At 38.6% G+C, this 24133-nt stretch overlaps 1 protein-coding gene across 8 annotated transcripts; it reads left to right on the top strand.

Annotated features, from left to right (window-relative positions):
• Positions 1–1762: 1762 nt before the first annotated feature.
• sycp2l (synaptonemal complex protein 2-like) lies at positions 1763–23944 on the top strand. Of its 8 annotated transcripts, none has more exons than XM_088644067.1 (31): positions 1764–3277; positions 3743–3767; positions 4574–4659; positions 4744–4832; positions 5864–5898; positions 7005–7147; positions 7444–7496; positions 7782–7827; positions 8069–8161; positions 9390–9450; positions 9857–10005; positions 10440–10488; positions 10578–10638; positions 11252–11285; positions 11687–11751; positions 12027–12072; positions 12935–13045; positions 14128–14177; positions 14710–14770; positions 15369–15510; positions 15640–15689; positions 15853–15991; positions 16754–16818; positions 17112–17172; positions 17421–17528; positions 17850–17962; positions 18661–18755; positions 20006–20105; positions 21390–21448; positions 21753–21828; positions 22281–22863. In XM_088644067.1, the coding sequence occupies exons 1-31, from the start codon at positions 3086–3088 to the stop codon at positions 22383–22385; spliced, it is 2562 nt and encodes an 853-aa protein (XP_088500193.1). In that variant the 5' UTR covers positions 1764–3085; the 3' UTR covers positions 22386–22863. The 8 variants fall into 8 exon arrangements, with proteins under 8 accessions (XP_088500197.1, XP_088500198.1, XP_088500199.1 ...); XM_088644069.1 differs by lacking the exon at positions 22281–22863 and adding an exon at positions 23820–23944 and having other exon boundaries at positions 1765–3277; positions 15850–15991; XM_088644068.1 differs by lacking the exon at positions 22281–22863 and adding an exon at positions 23433–23944 and having other exon boundaries at positions 1765–3277; positions 15850–15991.
• Positions 23945–24133: the final 189 nt, after the last annotated feature.

The raw sequence follows: 24133 nt of genomic DNA, 5'->3' as shown, positions 1-24133 counted from the left end.
TATCCGTTCCACACTTTGAATAAGGCGGACTCCTCCGTGTGCGTTTATAAGGACACGGTTTACTGCTCTGAGCTCCAAAACGAAGTCGCATGAAATATAAAATACACCACATTAATTTAAAAAGTGCTCTCGAATTCAATTCGGAAACGACTTAAAGCGTCTTCTGTTTAATGGGTCGAATCATTTATAGACTTATAGAATATTTCATAAGGTATTTTTATATAAAGTTGATTATGCACAACAACTCACTTCATTAAATTTACAGATCCCTATAAAACACACTGGAGCCTAGTTAGATGTGTTGCAATTGAGTCGTTGATTGAATAATTAGACCAACTTTGAGCCGTTCAGTTAGAACAGGACACTAGGCCTCCGCGTTGAAGAGCCCTGTTTTAGAGTAATTGCGCAAGTATCTTTGCTCAATAAATGCGAGAGTTAACCATCAAGCATTCATTAAAAAACGTATTTAAATGTAGACAAATGGATTTGTTAAAAAAACAAATCACATCAATTTAATAATACAGTTAGTATGAATTCATTATAACCCCCCCCAACACACACACACACAAAACATCTATCATTTCTAAACAGTGTTTCTCCGTAAGAAAGGGCAAATACTGTATATCTCGAATGAGGTTTCTGTCTGATTGGGCCACCTGCGTCCGAACTGAACCGTAATCCAATTAGGACGACATGAAGGACGTGAAGACAGACGTAAAACCAAGACCAACCGAAGATGATGAGCGTAAGTCCGGCGACATTTTCGTTAAAAATTAATTGAAACGAAGTGCGTGTTTCATCGATATGTGTGTTTTTCCGCCTCATAAATTAAAATCGTGGATCCCGTCTGCGAACCCAGAATATTAATCCTATAGCCTATTTGCAAAATGAAGTGAAGAACTCTAGCTAGGAGATTCATCATCGTAAAGCAGATAAACCTGATCTCTTCGAAATGTCATTCCAAAATAAAATCATTTAAATTAATGTCATACACTTTTTTTTTTTTAGAAAATGTGAGGTATACTTGAAAGCGTTTGTTCTGAGTTTGTCAGACGAGATGCAGACATCTAGGTTTACTAAAATGTTGTTTTACTAACGGTGTTGTTCATGAAACGCCCAAGCACGGAAGCTTTTGTGTGCTTTAATTATTCATGTGGTGTAAATAAACTACTGGAAAGACCACGTTGTAATTTCCGTTACTTCTTTTAACATTTTGTAACAGTATAAAGTGTACTACATTGGCAAGCTGCGACCAAGCACTGTTCGATTTCTCTGTTTCAGCTGGAAATTGAATTAGAGGAAGCCTTCGCCAGTAATCAAGTTGAAAAAATTACAGTTGCTCTTCTTGAGGAGAAATCTTCAAAGACTTCCGTTAACAGACTGGACAAAGTAGCTAATAAGGTATGTGTGCTATTGTATTTACCTTGCGTAATTTGGCTTTTTCACCTCATTAAGACGATTATGACGATAGAACGATACACTTTAATTTTACTACTACTGAACAACGCATGTGTGCTTTTTTCTAGGAACTGGACAAAAACGAATTTGGACACGTAACTTTGCTATTAAAAGGCATCGAAAGCTTATGTTTGAGCAATGGGGAAGACGTCATCAACAATTTTGTCCAACAAGGACTGGTTGCAAAGATAAGTATTTTATTAATTATTTTTCTGGCCATATCATTTGTTGTTATTAGGATGTTACCTGTACTTAAAGATCTGAAAGGAAAGACAAATTGTTATCCACTATGACGTGACTTTCGAGTTTTAATACAAGCTGAGCTCAAGAAAGAAAAACGACTAAAAACCACACCTTCATTTTTTGTATTAAAAATTGAAAATTACACTGTTTCTAGATAAGTGTACTTGTACAGAAATTTGGAAGTATTCATTTAATCCATTAAGTGATTTAGTTTAACCTTATCTCTTTAACAAAGGTTTGTGTTTTCTCAGTAATATAATTTAGTTTTGGGTTGGTCACAGGAACATACAGTATTAGACATGTATTGGAAACAAACCCAACTGAATTTCTGTAACAATGCTTAGCTGTATACTGTATATTGTATTAATTTACTCATATTGTGGCTTAGATTTTGTTTTATTTAGTCACATATGTGGTCTGTTTAAAAGTATACATACAGTGTGTACAGGTATGTCTATGTAAAGATAAATATTCTGCATTTGTCTTTAGGATTGATTGTTATTGTATTATATCCCACTGGACGTTGTAAGCATTCTTATTTTTGAAACTACCAAATATTTGCTCATTATAAGACAGTGTTCTGGTATCACTCTCTTTTTTTCCACACGTTTGAAATACTTCTGATTTACTTTGAATTATGACAATATGCTATGAAGTACACAGTAACTCACCACTGCCTGCTATTAAACAAGAGCCTCTGTTTCTTATAACAAACATGGCAACACCTTCCCTTCCATAGAACACATCTGTCCTGCTGACACAGAATGTGTTTTCCTTAGTGAACAGAGTCTGATTTTTGCTTCTCTCGCCAAGTCTTGCAAGTCCTCCCCTGCTTGCAGGGTTTCAGATGAGAATGCTTTACTGAGGTACGGTACGTTTCCCCACCACAAGCCTTTAAAATAACCTGTTTGGCACATGATGAGTAGCTTGGTCTCCTTATGTTAACCACCTTGCAAGGAATAACGTGGTACAGTAGTCTTGGGCTTTTTGGAATATCCTTTCAGGAGTTAAGCCTCAGGAACTTGGCTGTAGGCTGAGGAAGTTAGGGCCCCTGGTCAGGGAGAGGAGTTAATGGCAAAGGTGGAGGTGAAGAGGAGGGGGGGTGGGGGAGACCAAAATCGGGATGTGAGCTGGAGAGCTTTTCTGAGGAAGTGATGCCATGAAGACATACTGTTTGAGCAGCAGTGGTGAGGAAGACCTTGGCTGCTGGCGTCTCTCCTGAGCTTTCTTTAGAAAAGCTGTGTAGCGATTCATCCACAGTGGTTTCGTTTCCCCTCACAATATATTAAGAAGAGATCCCCCTGCCCCTCCTGTCTCATGAGCACAGTCGGAGATCCAATATCTCTGATCTGGGAATGTGGTGGAGGTAGAAAATTGGCCGTCGATGAAGAGTAACCGCGGTGAGGTGTGGACCAGGTGGTTCAGAATGTGCAGAACTGTATTCCTTCAACCACGTTTTTGTGTGCTTTACATGTTAATGTGGTTTGAAAGGGCTTTGGAATTTCTGAAGATTGAAGAAATGCGTTCCAATAAATTCCTGCCAAATCTTATCGAGGAATGCTATGACGCGGCTTTGGTAAGTGCCATGATGCGGATTGTCTTTTGCATGTCTAAGCGTTTAATGAATTGACACAATGGTGTGCTGTCTTGGGCACAGAAGTTCATAGGTAGCCTTCAATGGTCAATGAATGAAAGAAGGGAAAAGAATATTAGGTTCTTTTAAGCAAATACCTAATTGAGCCAATTAAAAAATATTTTCAGCTGTAAAGGACCAGCAGATACTCTGGCTCCTTAGGACCTTAGAGGAATACTGCCAAATTAACATATTACTGGGCGCCTGAAACAAAAATAAAATAAAGAGGTTAATGTAGATAAGGGGAGAATTGTCCTTGCTACGCAAATTGCTTAGAACCAGCTTTCAGAGGTTGAAGATGCTGGCTCACATGTTTTTAAATGAACAGTATTAAAATATTTCTTTATGATGATAAATGATCAAGTTCAGTGTGTCCAGTGTTTAATGAAGTCTTGTTCTTTTTTATAGAGTATTTGCAAGATAAGCACGGAAGGTAAAATATGTATTTTTTATTTGACTAGCGAAAGCATATTTGCTATTTATTTGCCTGTTAAATACAGGCAGGGAACGTTCTAGTATGTTAAAAACTGATTTTCAGAGTGGGGAAAACAACTTTTCAAACAAGTGACTCCTGTAGAAATAAGATACATTTAAGTGTAACATTGGAATATAAGAATGATTCATTAATTGAAGACGAATCAATCATTTGGCTTAATTGAAGGCAAAGGGGACCATGTATTCCTGCCATATTCTAAAACAAAAAAAATAAATCCTGCTCTACAAAATTCTGTTGGGACCATGTCATAAACCCTGCAATTCTTGCTAAGATTCTACAAAGAAAGGAAAGCAAACCTCAAATGGATCAAAAGAAAACAACGCAGAAATATTTCCTTAGTAATTACTCCCATTATCGTGCAGGAAGGCTTGTTACTGTTGGGGGATTGCGGGCTGTGCTTTCTGAATTAGACCTGACTCGGTGGAGATTGAGGTTGAGAACTGGCCTGCTGATTGGCTGGGTAATGACCTGACTCCCCCAGCATGCACACACTCACCTTTTGAAATCTGGGAATCTGAAAGGTAGAGGAAGAGTTTATGGGGATTGAATCGCTAGAGCCATTGAAGGCAATGGAATATAAATCGATCGTTTCAGTTTTATTGCAAATGGTTAGAACATAAATACATGCAAAAATATTCTCAGTTTTAATCAAGATGTCTATATCTAAATCGGCAGGCAGCTCTTTTAGTTTGAGGGGTTTTATTGCATGAGAATTTAACTCTTCTGTTTTTTGTGGTGTTCAGGAAAAAATCAGATGCATGACACATTTGTTCTGCGGTTAGGAATGCTAGTGACGGATCCCGATGTTATGTTCTGTCTTCGATTGGAGGTATGCTTTCTTTTGACCAGTAAAACACTGTCATTTTAGCGCAGCTGCGAATATGGTGATTTCATCTGTTCCTTTACTCGTTAGGGTATAAGGACAATTAATTCAATTCTTGACATTGCCACCAAAGAAGACCGGAAGAAGATGAGCCTGTCTGAACAACATTGCTCACTTCTGTAAGTCACATCTCTCATGTACTGTGATTCTGTCACAGCATTCCAGCAAATATTATCCCAAGTGACAGGCTTGCTTACGAGCATGAAACAATACTACTTTGTATTGCAATTTGCTAACTATATGCTTTTAGTGAACATTTGTTTGACTGTCTGAAAGTTTTATGGCAAAACAATGACATGGAAATTAGCTCTGCTGCCTCATAGCTCCAGGGTTTGATTTGAGCTTGACCCTTTTCGTCTCTCTGTTCGTTTCCTGATCCACAGGATGACAAAATGCTTTTTGCTAGTGGATAATTAACATAGGTTTTGTCTGTCTTAGTACTTTTCTTGGCAATATTGAACATTTATGTAAGTGAATGTATTAAACTGAGTCTTACTCAGTCCATACTGATTTGTGTTTTACATGTAATCTGAAAGGTGATTTGACAAAGTGAATGGTTACACAGCTCTTTAGTGTTCTGTGAAGACCTTCACTGCCACCTACTGGAAAAGCAATAACAACCAAAGAGAAATTGTTATTTATCTACATGATTGCAAAGGTTTACATTAGTATTGGTTAGAAATATGTCAATAATAATTGCTTACACTTCTATAGTGCTTTTCTGGACACACCACTCAAAGTGCTTTACGGGTAATGGGGACTCCCCTCCACCACCAACAGTGTGCAGCCCCACCTGGATGATGCACCAGTGCACTCACCACACACCAGCTCAGTGAGGAGGAGAGCAGAGTGATGAAGCCAGTTAAAAAATGGGGATTATTAGGATGCCATGATTGGGGAAATTTGGCCAGGGTGCCATTGTAACACTTACTACGGCTTTACTTTGTTTTACCAGTCAATCCCAAAACGTTTTTTACGGCAACACGATTGATGTAGATTAAATCTGTTTCTATGGTGTTGCAATGTATGGGAAGTGAGGACAGTTACGTTATGTTTTGTTCTAACAGTTTGCTTGCTTTAGCATGTGAACTAGAAAATGACCGCTATCGGGCTCATTCTCACAGCAGTTTAACTCTTTTTTTTCCCCCAGGGAAGAGCTTGCCAAACTGATTGTGGACGCTGGTGGTAGGTGGAATAATTTTGAGGCGATTGTTTTCAGAGCTTCTCTAAAGCAGAGACCTTTTGTGCCATAGTGTACTTAAAATAGTGGTGCAGAGTAAGTCACTTTACTGTTTCGCATGAGTGGTGCTCTGTGTTCAAGCCAATCTAATACTGTATGTGAGAATAAAAAGGCTGAACAGGCCTGAACATACAAATGCAGTAAACCATGTGCACCCCATATTAATAAAGATCCAATTGAGGATAGTCGATGTGGACCTAGAACAGGTTAGTTGTGCTGAACTGACTTTTTAATGTTACTTGTAACAAGTAACAGCCGCAGTGGATATAAACAAGCACATGACATTGCATATTTAAAAATGGTCTAATTACAGGTGATAGGCATGCAAGGAACCGTGTGTCTTTGGACAGATAACTGGTTAATGAATAGAAAACAATGATGTCACCACAGCTTCAGGCTCGGTGCTGTACACCAGGGATCATGCTGTACTGTTAGTAAACTAGTCAAGATTGCGGATTATTCCAAAATGTGAGGACCTGTAAACATTGTAGAAGAAGCAAAGGAAATGTAAAATGATTCAGATCAAAGTCAAGACTGGGCAAACACCCGCCAGATGAGATTGAATGTGGAGAACTGCTGTATGTTACATGAAAGTAGTTCAGTCATGAACTGTGAAGAGGCTCCTCTTGTTTATCTGTCTTGCATTCTGGAATTTCAGCAGAATTCTTATTGAGAATGCTTCCTTCTGATACTTGTGCCTGTAGTCCAAAATACATCTGTCAGAAGACAGAAAGAAGTTAAGGCCAGTCAATGAGGTTTTCTTCATTCACAGAATAGGGCAGATCAATCGTCATCGTCATCTTTTAATTTGTAGATAGGGGGAAGTCTACTTTATTATACTGAAGTGGATGCCAACGTCTGTATAGAATTTGAGGCCAATAGAAAACTGAATCAAAGGTAAAAACAAGACCATTGAATTGCAGAGACTAATATTACAACATGCACAACTTTTATGCTTGGAGTTTTTGTTTTATTGGAGGCTACACTTCCTCTCTGCATGTATACTGTGTTAAAAAGAAGAAGATATTTCCCGGTTTTCTGCCTTTTCCAGATTATGAAATACAGGTGGCCATTTCAGAAGCTCTCTGCCGCATGACTTTAAAAAAATGGAGGGAAGACCTGGTTTACCAGTGGTTTGTAAATCCAGATTTTGCAAACTCCTTCAAGGAGATAAATGATCGGGAATTTGAAACGGTAAGTTCTACCAACAACCTGTATCTTTTTTAGCAGTAATTGTATATAACTTTGTGATTGATTAAATTCCAGTCTTTTTGATAACAACAGAAAGAAAAAGAGCTGTGAGGGTATAGAAACATATTTGGCTGTTAGTATTTAAATGCATTAAAATCCTCAGTTTTAAAATCATCTACACCACTTTTAACTAAGTTGCTTTAAAACAGCCAGGAGCTACCTTGGCACTCCTTCATCACACGATGCCACAAATGTGATAAGCAAACCCTTAAGATTTTTTTTCTTTTCTTTTTATTAAGGACTGCCGAAAATTTCTCAACAAAGTGAACAGTTCCCTTGGAGACATACGGAGGTGTTAAAGTTTATCTTTTTTTTTTCCCCTCACTGCGTCATCCTGGAAAATTCCTATCATGATAAAATGATGGAAAAATATTATTTTTGCATTTTGAGTGAAATCCAGTGAAGTGCTCCCCATCTCTAAGTTATACTTGAAAAGTTTGACTAACTTTGCCAAAAGATAATAAAAGAATAATGCTATATACAACTGTATCAATATATTAAAATGGAATAAATGCTATGTCGGTTACTTTGTGAGATGGTTCTTGGATTTAAGGAGCAAATGCATTTCTTTTCCCAGGGTGTACACGTTTCCATGCATCCAAGCTTTCCTTGGAACAAAGGAGGTGAGTTCAGTGTTTATACCACTGATAAAAGTTCGGCCTTTCTGAAAGTTTTAGTCGGGACTTATTACAAAGAAACTACATACCTGCCATGCACAAATGTAAAATTTAAACATTAAATCAGGGGGAAATAACTGTGACATTGTGAAGTTTCATGCTTTTTGAAGTAATCTTGGAACCCATTTTAGTATAGAATATGTCTTTGACATTGGCCAGCCTAAGTTGTATTGGGGTTTTTTCCTAGCTGCACAAGCCAGATGATGCCAAACTTGAGGAATTTTGGGTTGATTTCAACATTGGAAGTTCATGTATAAGTTTCTTCATAAATGATCCTGAGGTATGTTTGATTGGTTTGGACCCTTAACACGTGGTTCTGTGTGGGTATGTGTACTTACAAATACTTATGTTTCTGTACAAACTTATGATGCTTTTAAAGAGGAACTGCAATGCTATTTTTATATTTTGGGGTTAGAAAGAATCAGCGTTGAGTGCATTTCAAACCACAATAAAAGTAAAATGTACACAGGAACCTGTAAAACCTCCAATTTACATGACAAAATAGACAAAATCTCCATGTATGCGCAGCACCGTATTCTGCGATTCAAACACAACGCTGGCAACAAAACCTCCAGTGACGTGATGCAGCCCTATTACACTGTGAAGAAGCAGGCTTGTGAATATGTCTCCTTTCATCCGATAGAAATATTGCTCTCGACTTCTAGACGGTTCTGCTGACAAATACTACTTACTTGTTAACTCTGCATGCACAGCACATTGGGACATTTCTGTGGTGAAAAGTTTGCTGCCCAACCTGTACTTATTCATTTGTACATCACACTACATTAGTCACTGCTGTGACTAGTGAGCAGGCAGGGCCGCTTCACATCATATTTCGTGGGAACGCTCTCTCTCACCTGTGGAGAGAGCAGGGGACCACAATTTACCGCTTAATTTGAAATTTGTAAAAGTTTTCTATGCCATGGGTGAATTAATTTTGTTACAGAGGTTTAGTAACCAGTCTGAGAAACTGGGACTGCAGTTCACCTTTAAGTACTGCACAAAACTAAAGACTTACTCCTTCATTTTTTTTAAACATAAACAACATGAAGTACCGGATTGAAGCTCCTGAATTTCAGCAGGTCTCAAGGCTTTATATTTTATACTGGAGGGCTGTGGGTTCGGATCCGAGCTGGGGCAATGCTATTGTACTCTTAAGTAAGGTAGTTCATTCACGTTGCTCCAAGCAATGCTGTGCTGTATGACTGGGACTTCAGGTCCTCATTTTAAATGAGACTTGACTGATCAAGTAATAAACAACAAATCATTTTAACACTGTCCTGTTCAAAATGGTATAATTTTTACATTCCAAATAGTTGTGCGTATCTTTTCAATGTGGATTTGGCAACTTCGTTTTTTTTCATTTTCTATGAATAATATTTTTATATATTGTTGGTAAAAGTGTACAGCTCTCATGAATAAGGCAGCTGGGTATGCTTTTATTTTCTTCCTGTGTTAAGACTGTGCTTGTACCTAAGTTATTGTTTCTCATTTATGTTCAAATAAAGGGAGCCCTTTGGGATTCGGTTAATTTGTCCAAAGGAGCTGTGAGCTGGTATGTTGTTGAAGGTAGGTGAAAATGCAAACTGCTCTGGGTCTCTAAATCTAACCCGATTTAAAGATAAATATGCAGTGAGAAAGTTCTTTATTCTTTGCACGTGTTAAAGAACCTGTTTCCTAAGAATTGTTATGTTGTTTGCTTTGGATTTTTTTAATTGATAATTTGAACATAGGCCCAGCTATGCTCCTCAATATCCAGTTATAACCCATGTATTATCTGCGTTAAAAGAAGGGATAATGGATTTTTCTGTTGCTTGTTTTACCCCTTGCCGTATCTTAGGTCATTCATGGAATAAAATGTGATCTGTGATCTTGTGTATTGCAGTCCTTAGCTTAAGATGGATAGCAAAGATACCCATCGAATTTGTGAAATATTATGGCCATTTCTAAAGATTTAACTTTTTTCTCTTCTCAGAAACCAGTGAACAAAAAATACTGACTATTCATACTGAAGTCTTATTGTCTGTGAACAGCAAGGAAGGCAAAACAGTCAGAATTATCTTTGATACTATTCACGACATTCTTTCAGTGGTGAAGATGATATTTGGAGAGGAAAAACTTCAGGTATTTTTTCCTTTTAATGAGAAATATGGCATATACATTGTCTGGTGCTCCCTGTTTTTTTTTTGTTGCCTGGATAATATTTTTAAGCAAATAATAATAGTCACATTTTGACAGTGAATTGTATAATTTAGATGTGCTTTCAGGAGAATGTATCAGAATACTGACAATGGTCAGAGCAGGAAGTGTTTTGAAGGGCGTTATTCATAAAAGCTGAGTTTGTAGTGAAACAGCAGTAGCTGTCTTTCAGTGGGCAGTGTACAAGAAATGTCTTACTATAACTTGAATCTGATGGATAATTACAGCAATCCAAGTACACACAAAAAGTTAAAGATGGCATTGTCAATTTCAGTTTGTGTAGGCCTTTCATGTACTGTGGTATCTCATGGCTTCTTGGAATATAGGCATGCTGAAGTTTTATTTTGCTGTCATTTTAGAAAAGCTTAGATTCGGAGTGGAAGACCTCTGTTTTAAATGATATTAAAGGTATGTTTTTTTACTTTAACATAAAATGTTGCAATATAAATGTTAAAAAACGGGGAAAAAAGGTTATTCTGTTTTCTTTTTCTCTTCAGTTGAGAAATCTAACTCAATTTTTCCAAGCCCTGAGATTAAGAAGAATGAACCTTCGTCCAGGTGAGTGTATTTACAGTATATGTCTCCGTGATACTGGTGTCTAGCAGCGGTGACTGCTGGCCAAGAAGCTACTGTGAAGAGGAATTCGTTTAATTGTGAGGTTCACTAAGTTTGCCTGTACTTTTTAGTGTAATTAAACAGGAAAATAAATTTGTGTGTTTAAGACATTTAAGTCTCCAGTTCCTGCTTGGCACGTGTGTGTATGTATGTGTATATATATATAATTTTCTTTTGCTAATTGATTGGCAGGTATGTACAGTAATAATGCCATTTAATGGAGTGCAATGTATTCTAAATGATTGTGATGTATTTTAGCGAAGGTAACCTTCACACTGTCAAGATTGATTTAAAATGCATTGCTTTAAGGTGTCACACAGTGCTAATATTCTTGCATAGTGTTACTAATCTCCCCACCCATCTCAATGTCTGTGAACTGTCATTTTCTGAGAGGGAATATAGTTTGGTAGTTGGCTGGGAAACCTTCTTGCAGAGCAACAATCTGTTGTTGAATACTCGTAGACTAAGGTCTATGTTGAGAGACCTCAAATGATCATAGAGCCCTGTAGTTTATAAAGAATATAAAACAAAGAATCTCAAATCAGCACTTTTTCAGTTCCTCAGCTTCAGAAGCAAGAGAAGATCCTGTTGTGAGTATTCTGAATAATATTGGTATGAAGTGTCTTATGGCCTGACCATTTTATTCTCTGAGTAATATGGACATGGTTGTCGTTTCACATCTTTTCAGTTGATCTGTTGTGAAAAATTAGAAATTGACAAAATGACATTGCTGAATGCTAGCTATGGTCATGTAATAGTCCGCTTCCAAAGTAAACAAAAAGACAAGTGGTCAATTCTGCTAATAAAACACTGGCTACTTTCACTTACTCTCAGCGCAAGTCTGCTATGTACTTTGATAACTGCACAGTAATATTAGTTCTGCTTTTGTAAAGACCCCTTACCTCTTGGGCCCCAGATGCATTCTGGTTTAACTGTACTGGATTTAGAACATCTTTGGAAATGATCATATGTTAACATTTCATTTTCACAGGGTGTTCTTGACGCCCCTGAAGCTCGGGAAAACCTAACGCATCAAGTAGGCAAAACCTCTGAAGCGTAAGTGCTTCCCTTGCACTCTGTGGCAGTTTTGAGTGACTGGAATGAAATGCATACTGTAGCTTTGGCTTAACACCATTTAAGCAAGTGTTCACAAGTTTGCAAAAGGACTCTGGAATGGGAGGTTAATTTTTGGTTAGAAAATATTTAAGAATGAGATTTGACATTGAAGGGTTCTTTGACATGTTTATTTTAACTGTAGCCATACTTTCAGAATGGCCTCTGAACTGGCTAAACATTGCCCAGATCTCAATACTCTGCTTTGAAATTTGTAGGAAGAAAAAAGACGTCTTTGCTATTGAAACGCAGTCTGAATCGGAGGTTAGTACATATGTTTATTTATACAGTATATGCTGTATGAAGAAATAATGTACATTGCAGCTTATGTACTGTGAATCTGCCTTATTGCAGGTCTATTTCCGCACTGACCAGCCCTGGTCCTGGTGAGCCGCAATCCACTGATCTTGCAGGTCATGCTTAAGTCTGTCTAAACTTGAAAACACAAGAGTTCGGATCAATTTAATAAGTTGACTGGGTCGCTTAAGTCCGAAACCGTCAGGCGTAGTCCTTGAGAAATGTGGCGTTTCTGGTTTTTAATGATTTCAAAGCTAATTTGAGTAAGTCGCCCGCATAAGAGATTTGGAAAATTGTTCCGCTTGTTGAGAGACTGAAGATTTAACCTGTGACCTGTGGAACCTGCAGGATTGTGGCTGTCCAAGACTAGATTTGGGCCGCTCTGGTCTACTTTTCATATGGCCCGAATGATGAAATACAGTATATCCAAAACTGCTTTAAATATATACATACTGTGCATGGGATAAAAAAAAAGGATCTTGACGTTTTGGTATATATTTGTATTTGTATATTTTTGAAGCAGTTTTCCTCCCTTGTGCAGTGTTGGGAATTGTGGCTGATGTGGCCCCATGATTGCTATGTGTCACCCGGGGGGCACTCTGCTTTAACGGCTGGAGAAGGGTCTACTACAGTATATGGGAAGTGCTTTCGGCTAGAATGAAAAACGCTGTGTAAATTCAACTTCACTGGGTCGCGTTGTCTAAAATGTAGCATGCATGTTAATGTGTAAGGAGAAACCCACAGGAACCCGTTTTTATGGACATCCATTTCCAAGCCTGTTTATTGCACGGTACGTTTCTCAATCCATATTTATTCATTGCTGCTTCAGGTTAATGTTGCAGTGGCTGAGTCAGAAGCACTGACTCCCGCAAGTAAAAACTTATCGCAAGTCAGGAGGACAGAGAGTAATTCATTCAAGGAGGTACTGAAGAGCTACAAGGTTAGTTTCCCTGGCATCCATGAAGTTTAAGTACAGTCTTATGAAGGCAAACATTTTTTTGCAAATCCGTAAAATAACAGCTTATTTAATTTTCAAGTATAAAACTTACCCATTGAGTTAGCATGAAGTAGTTTTGTCTTCCTGCAGTACCTGTTTCATAATTATCCGGTTTTGAAAGACTTGCACTCTGCCTTATCCTCTGTTTGGAGCAGTGCTATTATTTCCTCAGATACCCCTAATTTTCGATTTATTAAATATTTTTGTGAAGTGTCCTGGTTTTATAATAATCAAAACATCAAGATTAAATGGGTTTAAAAGCATTCTTTTTTATCCCATGCACAGTACGTACAGTACATGTTTAAATTCTAAGGGATCATACAATTTACGTTTCCAGCATTGTAAAGATATACAGTATAAGAGTTTAATTGTGATAAAGAAGTTAAGTAACATATTTTGCTTTTGAACATGTTTGGGTACCCTTTAACACTCAAAAAACAGACATTGAATTGTTGAGCAACTACTTCATTATCTGATCAATACTGACCTGTATGTTCCTAAGCTCTATAAATAATTGCTTTGGTGTGAACTATGAGACTTCCTAGACTGGCACTCTCCAGACAAGATCTGGGTAATATCATTAAGGTTTTGGTTATAAAACACACTAGATGTTTCATCATAAAACACCAGGGTGTTCTCTAGTTAAATGAGAAAGTTTACACCTTGAATTTGAAGGTGTTCCACAGGACTTTAGCACTGTTGTATGCAGTAATGAATGAACTTTACAGATTTGGTAGAAAAACAAGGTGTCCTTAAGCGAGGAATATTTCAAGGTGGGGAAAAAAGTCAATTTTTTAACCTTTTTTTTTAATGTGGGGCTCATATTATGGAATTGAGTCAGTGAAGGTGTTTTTAACTTGACAGACAAGGTCTTGTTTCCATTATCAAATGATACTTTTCTTTAAATGCAGATTCTCTGGAATTCTGGATAGCTGCAGTGCTGCTTTTGTTAAAGGGAGTGAAAGAAATGTAAATCTTATGCGTCTCAGACAAATCTTGTAATTATTTTTAATATTGTTTCGTAGATCATGAAAGCTAAAGCAAGGATCTTCAGTCGTTCTTTTTCTTCTGACAGGTATGGTATATTTTAATAAATTCCTCTGGTGAAAGTGCCTTTGAATTGCTTCAGGCATGATGAAAAATTGCTTTCTAATTGTTTACCTTCTGTATGCACTTTGCATTGATGCATTGATAGTGTATTCTGGGGAGCATGTTATTGGGAGTTAAAAACATTTTTGTTCTTTGACATAGATGAACTATTTTACCATCAAAGCTGTAGTCCAACAGAACTGCTGCTGATTAGCTTGACTACAGCTGATTAACAGCTGTTTGCTTGAGACTTCTCATGAGAGAGCAGTAAGCAATCATTGTGGTCTGTCTTGTCTTGAGCAGAACAGATCCTTTGTTACCAAAGCAAGATCTGACTGCTCACATCTTTGAATGCGTGTCTTCATTTCCACTTTGGGATAGTCGGATTACAGCTCTAAACTGGGTTATTCCAGGTTGTATAAAGATAAATGCAATTTGAGTTCAGAAGTTAAAGCATCTACATACCTGATAAAACACGATACAGGGGGCTGATGTGTGGTTTTTGCTTGCACTGTCAGGAGTATGACAGCCTCCACACCAGTCACGGAGAAAGAGCTGAATGAGGCTAAGAAAAGATTGGTGAGTAAAATTGGCCAAATTTTCCCACTGGCCTTTACCCATCATGGCCTCCTAAAAATCCCCATCTCTGAATTGGCTTCATCACTCTGCTCTCCTCCCCACTGAGAGCTGGTGTATGGAGAGCGTACTGGAGCATCATCCAGGTGGGGCTGCACATTGGTGGTGGTGGAGGAGAGTCCCCATTACCTGTAAAGTGCTTTGAGTGGAGTGTCCAGAAAAGTGCTAGATAAGTGTAAGGAATTATTCAATTTACTGTTCCATTTAGCCTGATCTACAAAGAAGGAAGCCACTCAGTCTCTCCTTGAGACACTAGTTCTCAGGTTCATCTCCTCGCAATGTGGAAGCTGAATTTTGACCAGAGCCAGGTGATCCTGCACACTAACTCCGCTACCTTTTCAAGTCATGCGGATAGTCCTGTACCAGCTCGCGGGGCCTCTCCAAAGTTTGAAAGAGGCCGGCGGCACTCCAGAGCCACAACACCCTATCGCAATGTCAAATGCAAAGGAAAAAAAAAAGCAATACAAACGTCCAGAGTTTTTGTGGTGTCCACCATGGTTCGTTTTGAATTTTGATGGGATTGTCTAATTTTTAATTTCAGCCTTGGCAGTCCAAGAGATTTTTTTCAGAGAGTGAGGAAAGCCCTGAACACAGTGAAGCGAGCTTGAACAGGGAACTCAAACGATCTCAGAAGAAAATGGACTACACCAGGAAAAAGCCAAAGAACAAATCCAGACTGAAGAGTGAGCTTCTTTCTAATGTACCTGTATATCGTATAGTGCATGTGGATAAATATCTGAAGCAAAAATCTCTAAAGGTTTTAACTGCTTGCATCAGCATCATAACTTTGTAATTTCTTTTTTTTTATAAAGTTTTGCCTCTTTCCTCACCCAGCAGTGAAAACGAACCAAGTAATATTAGGGTAAGTTTGAATTTTGCTGTTTTCTGGGTCTGTTGTAGAGTCTAAAATGTTCCATTAGCATTGCAATTTAGTGTTGCTCTAATCCAAATAAGTTATTGGGCTTTTTTTTGTTGGCTTGCTTTAGCTTGAAAAAGACCTTCTTCTACCTTTTTGTTTTCAGAAGCATTCAACACCGAAGTCGTTTCAAGAAAAACGAAAAGAAAATCAGAGCGGTATAGTTCAGTTCCTGAATGATTCTGAAGAAGATCTGGAGCTTCCAGTGTTATCAACTCAGCTATTTGAACCTCTTGAGAGGGGCCCAGGTAAGACTTCTATTGTAATATCCTGAAATATCTCGATTCTTATGGTTAGGTAGGACCTGGTTTTATTTTTTTTACTTCCATATCAAGGCTTCATTCTGTTTGGAAATAACCTTTTCAGTTTGGAATTAACCTTTACTTGTTTCAACTCTTTTTGAACTATAAGGCAAGTAACAGAATATTCAGTGAAATGTATCCATACTTGAGCCTACGGTCTCGTCAGACATGAGCTTATTCCCATTTCTTTAGTATTAAACAGGCGGAGTACATTTGACCCTCTACATACAATTGTAGTATATTCCCTGCAATACTTATGGGTGGACTGTAGCAAGTAGGGTAAAATGACAACAGCATTTATCCTAGTCAGAGGCGTGAACCCCCAACTCTCCAGTTAATACAGACCTATGACCATAAATTTATGTAGGCTGGTCATCTCTCTATCTGTCCATTTTTCCTGTATCCTGTAGCTTGAATCCCAATGATTAAAATTGTTTATTTTAGAAAACTGTATCAAGTAAAATGCATTCCACTGTACACAGCACAGATGCGTGAGTCCTGAAGAAGACACAAGCCCAGCTGAACTGCACAAATAGACCGTTTTCATATAATAGTAAACAAATGGAAAATGGTCAGGCTACACAATTACAGACTGCAAATGTCGCTTGTATGGTAACTTACAATCTACACTTAAGATCTACAACAGCAGCATCTTCTTTAGTGTCATTAAAGTTCTCTTTGTAATGAACCTGTTTTTATCATCTTCAGTTACAGAAGAAAAGCCATTGAAGAGCTCGGTGCATGTTCCAAATGATGAAGCCGTGTCTGCGAAGGTAATGTACCTCTTAATGCAGATGTGCTGTGCGCTTGGGTTTGCAAAGAGACGCCTTTCAGCATTAACCACACAGATATATTGCTGTTTTTCCCCTTTTTCATCTGCCCATTTGAGAGATTCCAGAACAGTTAACTTGTCATGATTATAACAGCTTCCTCCTTTGATTACATCAGTGCTTCAGAATGTTCGTACAAATAAATTGTGTTTTTTAGTTCACTATTGACTCTCTTAAAAAATGTCTTTCCCTCAAATGTCTCCTCTTCAAATCGCTACAAGTAAAGTGTCTTTCAGGAGCCTGTACCAAATGACGGTGAGATTTCCCCTGAACCTAAGAAAAGGAAGTTTGGCTTGGGTAAGATATTGACAGACTACATTGTAAGAATGAAACGGAGCCTTTTATTTTGCCATTGGAAAGTTAGAATGTTGATTCCAATCATTTTTATTATGAATACATTTCAAATGTGCCTAAAAGTCATCAGAATCGCAGTTTTTGTGCAAGACAAATGTATGTTCAGGGACAATACATATAAATGAAGATTCACTGTATGTTTGACACAGCAATGAGCGGGTTTGTCTCTACTTTTGTCTTCTGCTGCTCAGGCCCTGGTTCTGAGGCAGTGTTGCCTGAGGAGGCAGCACAGCACATCAGCAGTCACAGGCTTAAACCAAGAAACCTTTTTTCGTCGAAAAAGCAAGAGAGTGATGAAGGTAGCCGTGTGGACTCCTTGCAACTCCAGCAACTTATGTAAACTGGTGAACCTCTTACTGTATGTAGCCCACCTGTAGGTGTTTGGGGGTGATTGGGTATTTCACTTCTTATCGCTGTAAAAATATTTTCTGTGGATGAAATGGCATCAGAAATTGTGTAGCTTTACACAGTCTGTTTTAATTAGGAGTGTTCAAGCAGTACTAAGGCCAGATTTTGTCCAAAGAGCTGGTTGCATTCCTAATTTTTGCACTTTGTGAGCATGTATAGCATAATCTTGAGCAAATTAGTAGTAGTTTTTCTCTTATCTTTCGTTACTCAAGAGCATAAAGTTACCAATGAGACAATGGAGGACACTGATTCGGGAGCAGAAGGGGGATCCAGTGTCATCAGTATGTTTGAAACCTTCACAAATCAGCTCAGGAACAAGTTCTGGGTGAGTCGTTTTACTGTGTGTGTGAGAGCATAACATTGGAGAAAACTGTTCCATGACCTAAAACGTGGTGCTCTGAGAAAGTTTAAAGTTACAGTATCTTGCTTCAATCCTGTCTGATGTTAAAATGTCTTTGTGGAGATCTTTCTCTGTATGACACAAGGTGTGGACAGGCCGGGACCCTGACAGTGTGGAGATGGGTTTATAAGCAGGACATCTAAAAGCAAATCTTCAGATGCATATGTCCAGTGAATTTTCAGTTTGGTGTTTAAAACCATTTAAAATATTGCTATGCAAAGCTGATTCAAGTAATCACCTGGAAAAAAAGATTTGTCATTAATATAAATGCATTAACACATGTGGTCCCTCATTGGTTAAATAAAGTTTTACAGAAACATTTAGAAGCAGACTACATTTGACTCTTTCTAAAAGGAAGATTTTACATATAGTATCGGAGGTTACATAGAAAAAGGTTTCACTTTTAAATAAGCTTTAAAAATAAAGTGTGTTCTAACAGCATACAGCCATGTTTTTCCATTACTTTTTCAAGTGTAAAAATATGAAAATCTAGTTGGGAATTAAGCGCATTCTTCCATCCAGTACCTTTCCAACCTTGATAATTGATGTTAATGGTAAAATAAACATTTCTGACATCTGCTTTCTTATACAGCAATGCGTGTAACTCTTTCCTTCTCCTTCAGTCTAGGTACAAGAGAATGGTGATATGCTCACAGCATGCCCTCAATGACTGTGAGACGAGTGTATCTACACTGTTGAACATTGTACATACCTGCAGGTAGCTGCTGCATCTTGGCTCACCTGTATAGTAACCTAAAACAGGACCCTTGTACTTCCATCTTTTTATTTTTCATTTTATGCTAGCTAGTGTCTGAAAGGTCCAGATGATCTCTCTCAATCCTTTTACCCCTACCTGAGTGTGAAAGTTTTACCCTGGTGTTATAACTACTTTCTTAAACTGATGATGGGTTTACTGATGTGTATTATCCACACAGGTTTTAAGTATCTCATGGTCTGAACCTGTTTTATTATCCTTAGTGTAAAACTATATCCTGAGCATCAAAAGAGACAGACGGGACCTAGGCAAGTTCATCATGCTGGATAACATTAGTCACTCATAGGGCAGATTGTTTCAACTGCTGTGAAAGCCAGTTGACTAGAAAATCCACAGATCATGTCCCATCTTGGGGAAGCGTCATGACTCGGTCTCCCGGATGGTGTCCAGTCACTAATTCTTTGGCGCAATGTCTTGCCACTTGCTGGCTGTGTGCTGGAGGCTGAGCAACTTGGTGACTGTCCCAGCTGCCAGTGTACAGATGACATGAAGCTTCATTGTTCTCTTGGTAGGCAAGACATATTGGCTCCTCTCAGAGTTGTTCTTTCTTGATCTGCCAGTAGGTTAGATCACGTCATCACCTGAGCTCAGCCACCTGAGGTGGTCTGTTCTGAATGATCCATTCATCAAAATGATGCCAAAAGGTTTATTCAATCACAATCTGCTTACTTCATTTTTCTGAAAGCAGACATGCCTAGATGTAATGATACCATACTGTAAGTTTCTTTTGATGCGCAGTGTAAATTATGGAATCGAACTTTCTAAAATGGTTCACCGCCACCCTGTTGGACTGCTCTGTTGATGAAAATGGATGGATAGGGAGAAAAGAGGACACTGTGCCTGAATTATATTGCACATTATCCAGTTTGATTGGTGCCATCATTGCTCATTCATTAGGCTATAAAGCATACAGTAGGTCAGATCTCCGAGTCTGGCCTATAAGCGCAACACAGCAGCAGGTTGTGTAGATCTCCTAAACCCTTATCTGTTCTAGGCCTATGCAGGAGAGTTAATTGGCTGAGTTAAGGCCTTAAGTGAGCTATAACCCTTTGATGACATACAGAGACCTAGAAATCCTGCTTTTACATTTGCCACTAAAGAGTAGGGTTATTGTTCATGGGTCAACATTCAACATGTTGTTGTTGTTGTTGTTGTTGTTCATGGGTCAGTCACTTTTCTCTTTTGTGTAAAAGGCTAAAGAACTTGGAACAGATCCGGGAAACCATCACTGATCAGATATTACAGCTGGAGAAAGAGTCCAACGCTCTGATGGAGATAGAGAAGGACACTGTGGTAGGTGACTCCTAAGTGAAGCAAGGCGCCTTGTGCAGGAGGTGTAATGACAAGGAGGCGCCACTAGAGGCCGTCTGGCCGAAGGAATGAAAGACCCGTAAATAATACACTGCAGTGGGAAGACTTCAGGTCGATCAGCTGGAATGTAGGATTTTTTTGGTGCGCAAAACTAATAGAGGGGGAGTGGTTGAGAGACTAAGGAAGAAAAAGTGGAGGAATGGGTAGAGGAAAATAGTGTTTGAGTCTGGGGAAACAGCAGGTGAGGAATCATTTGTTCTTGTTGTAGTCAGTGTGAATAAACCCAGAAACGTTCGGGGACTTCGGGGAGAAATCCTCTGCTGGAGTTTTACTATCAAGTCCCCTGATTCATATTATCGGCGCCTTGAATTTAAAAGTATCAATTATTTTTACGTTCTTTTGAATATCGTACTTATTTTGACTTGTGTATGTGTATACTGTATATGGTGGTCTATTATCAATCCCTTCCTGATATATGCCAAGATTTCTAAATGGTTTGCATTTCTGGAAATAGTTTACGGAAGGTCCACTTTTTTATACATAGAATAATAATGTCCGGTGGTTAAATCGTGCTATCAAGTACTTGAGAATTTACCAAGTAAAGTACTTTGTATGGAGAATTATTAGTTGTCTCCACTAGAGGTCCATCTAGTTGCAAAAACGAAGTTAGGACAGGTGAAAATTGTAAGGGTTAGGATTAAGGATGCAAATTTGAGATTAGAGTTCATTAGTCAGATAAATATAATCCATTCAATCAAAAAAATCTCCATTTAAGGTATAGGTGTAAATTTACAAATGTGCTTTCCGCAAACCCTTAATTTCAGGGAAGACTTGTGAAGAATTTTAATATGTATCGTGCTATTGTCTTGGTTATTAATCACGCTGTAAGAGGTCAGAACGATTATAAGAGATACAGAATTAAGTGTTTCATATGGCATCAGAAGATGTTTTTGACATCTTCATTTTCTTAACATTCAAACCATAATGCTTAAATTTTACAAACTTTTTGGAAACTCAAAAATAAAAATAAAGTTGGGAAAATGTAACCGTTATGGTTTGAATATAAAAATGATACTTATGTTTTGGTGCAGCACAAGAAAAGTATTGCACATTACTGTAGGAAAAGATGTTAACATCCCACAAACCAACCCGTTTTTTGATGGCCTTGCTTCTTTGGATACGGTCGTTTGGGGGGAAAACATAAAAAAACTAGCCTATGTTACGTGCTAAGAACTATGTAACTGCAGGTGTTTGTCTTGGTTTCAGGAATTCTGGCAGACCCAGTCCCAGACATTTGCATCATTCTGTGAAAGACAGCAGATGAGGTGAGAGGAGCTGAAGTAAGACTGTCCGTTCCTGGTCCTTAGGAGTTCTTGTGTCTTCAGGTTTCCAGACTCATTTGGTACCTCCACCGATTACTGCCTATGCTGTAGCTGCCTCATGGCTCTCCCCAGTTCTCAAACCGCTGGTGATTCCAGTATAATGAACCCCCAACAACGCGATGGGACGCATCTTTCTAAGCCATAAAACGAGTACATATTTGTCCTATCACTGTTTGTTTAAATGATAACTATTAAGTGTTATACTTATTTGCCAGTACTGCGGTTTTACGGTGTTCTGTGTTTGCAGGCTAAAATCATTGGAATTAATGAACCCAAATACAAGAGGTGTGGTGGCACAAGTGGGTGAACCATCAGCTCAGCAGGTATGTGTGATAAACTTGATAAAAAAAACTAGTAGTGGTTAAAAATAACATCATGAGCAGGGCCGATTATGGACACCCTACAATTGATTAACTAGAATGCAACAGTGAACAGCAAGAGACCAGAAATTCAGTACGTGGTTGAAATTTAAGCTTTTCCTCAAGTGCACATAACCAGGCATGGGTGCTGCTATCTGATTTGTTTCTCAAATGGCACGGCTGAGTCCAGCCTTAAATATTTAAAGGGATCGCGTTTATACAGTCCATAACTCTTACACTGTTATGGTACGTTCTGTAATTGAGTAGAAACTACAGTAATATATATTATATATAATATATCAAATAAACTTAAACAGGAATCAAAGCAATTTCTAACCTGGGAAAATGTGCAGTAGTTTCCGGGTTGATCGGCACCTCATCATGCTCTATGTTCCTGATCCCTGTTGCATTGGCAGCCCCATTTCATCAGAAATAGCAGGTCACAGCAACCTGAGCATCAGCATTGCGACTGTGAGAGGGCAGCGAAACAGCCCTCCCTGCAGGGCAGGTATTGGTACTGACCATGTTCACAGTGCAGCAGCAGGAAGTTGGGTGAGAAACACCTCACCCTAATTCAGACGGCGTTTCCTCAGACCACAATTCTGACAAAGAGTTTTAAGTGAAAGTTTGTGATGTGACCTCTCTCGCTTCCTAACTTCGAAATATAGTTGTTTTTTTATTTACTTGGACCAGCAGCCTCCTGGCTCATTGCTTTTAAGGAAGAGGGAGGGGGGTTCTTTGCCCTTAAAGTTGGGCAGTTTTCTCTCTCGGCTTGTTATGCCGATAGAGCAGCAGGAGGGGAGCCAGGTGTTTTGCACTGAATTGTTCGAATGGTTCTTGTATAAACCACCCTGACAGACCAGGTTAGCGTGGCTCAGGTGCGCAGAAGGGAATGTGAAGTCTTGGACACAACAGACCAGTCAGTGTGGTGCTCCGGGCAGGAGTGTGGAGACTCCACTTTCAGTGACTGATGGCAACCTGACTGCATGGCGCCACACTGCTCAAGTCCCAAGTCCTCCCTGCCGCCTGCTCTGAGGGCTCGTGGCAAGAGGTGGCTGTGACTGCTGGATATCAGCCCCCGGAGCACCCGTGGGGGCAGCCAGGAGGGCACAGGGCACCCTGGTCTCGGACACCAAGCGAACGGTCAGCACACCAGCACGCCTTGTCCGGGCTCTGGGGACGAGCAGAGGGACAGAATCCTCCAGGAGAGCCTGTGTTAGAGATGCAGCGAGGGCTTGCTGCTAGCCTGCAGTTTTCATTGAGAAAATCCTCCCGTCGGCATAACGAGTTCAACTTTCAACTCTGCTAAATAAAATGTCAGTGGCCTTTCTGAAACAAGCAGTCATTTCCCGATCCTTTGTTAATTCATTGTGGTTTTAGTGGCTTTGTTTAATGCTCACTGTATTATGCTTTTGATTAATTTGGATTGTGAATTGATTGCAGGTAAGTTAGTTGGATCTAATTTCCTTGGACAATTTTAACAGGCCTCAACTATATAATGTTTCATTGACTTGTGGAATATTCTAATGTTGAGAAGTGATACCAGTGTGTTTCGTTTTCCTCAACAGGAAACCAAAACTGGAAATGAACTATTGGTGAAGTCCACAATACCGCAATGATAATTTTATGAATAATGCCATTTATTTTCTAAGGAAAAGCCTCTATCCAGAACATCATAGTTTTCCCCTGAATCCTTTAACGGACTAGTTGCTCAGTAATGACTTGAAAGAAAGCGGATTAGAAGCAGAACATGGCAACACAGGAGAATTTGTTAAAACAATTATACATTGTTCAGGTTTTAGTTTCATATGCATTCTTTGTAATCACATATCTCCACTGATATTTTTCCAAGAGAACAAAAACGTAATTCTGTCACTATTTCATATAGCATTATTGTGCTCTACACCTTGATCCTACATTATAAATGATCACTTGTCTTTTTTTTATTTACTTAGACTCAAGATCCTTAGGCTGTTCCTGTAATGTAACAAACTCATCTTGGTTAACATATTTTGTGAGAATTGTAAAGGACCTGCAATTAGCAATTTGGTTCTCTATGAATAAAATGTTATCACTCGCATATGACTGGTGTTAGTTTTTGAAAACATACAGTAAGACTGCAATAATGATGTTGATCAAAACTGCATTTTAATCTTTTTGATACATTGATATTCATTTTGTTGTATTATTAAAGGAATTTGGCCAGTTAACCACACAAAGTTTACAAAGGGGTTATGATGTGGATATATGAGTTAATTGAAAGGAAGTG

The sequence above is a fragment of the Lepisosteus platostomus genome, chromosome 8 (genome assembly GCF_059453375.1).
Source record: "Lepisosteus platostomus isolate fLepPlt1 chromosome 8, fLepPlt1.hap1, whole genome shotgun sequence".
Classification (NCBI taxonomy): Eukaryota; Metazoa; Chordata; class Actinopteri; order Semionotiformes; family Lepisosteidae; genus Lepisosteus; species Lepisosteus platostomus.
The sequence above is the reverse complement of the archived record's forward strand: the minus strand, read 5'-3'. Positions and strand labels throughout refer to the sequence as shown.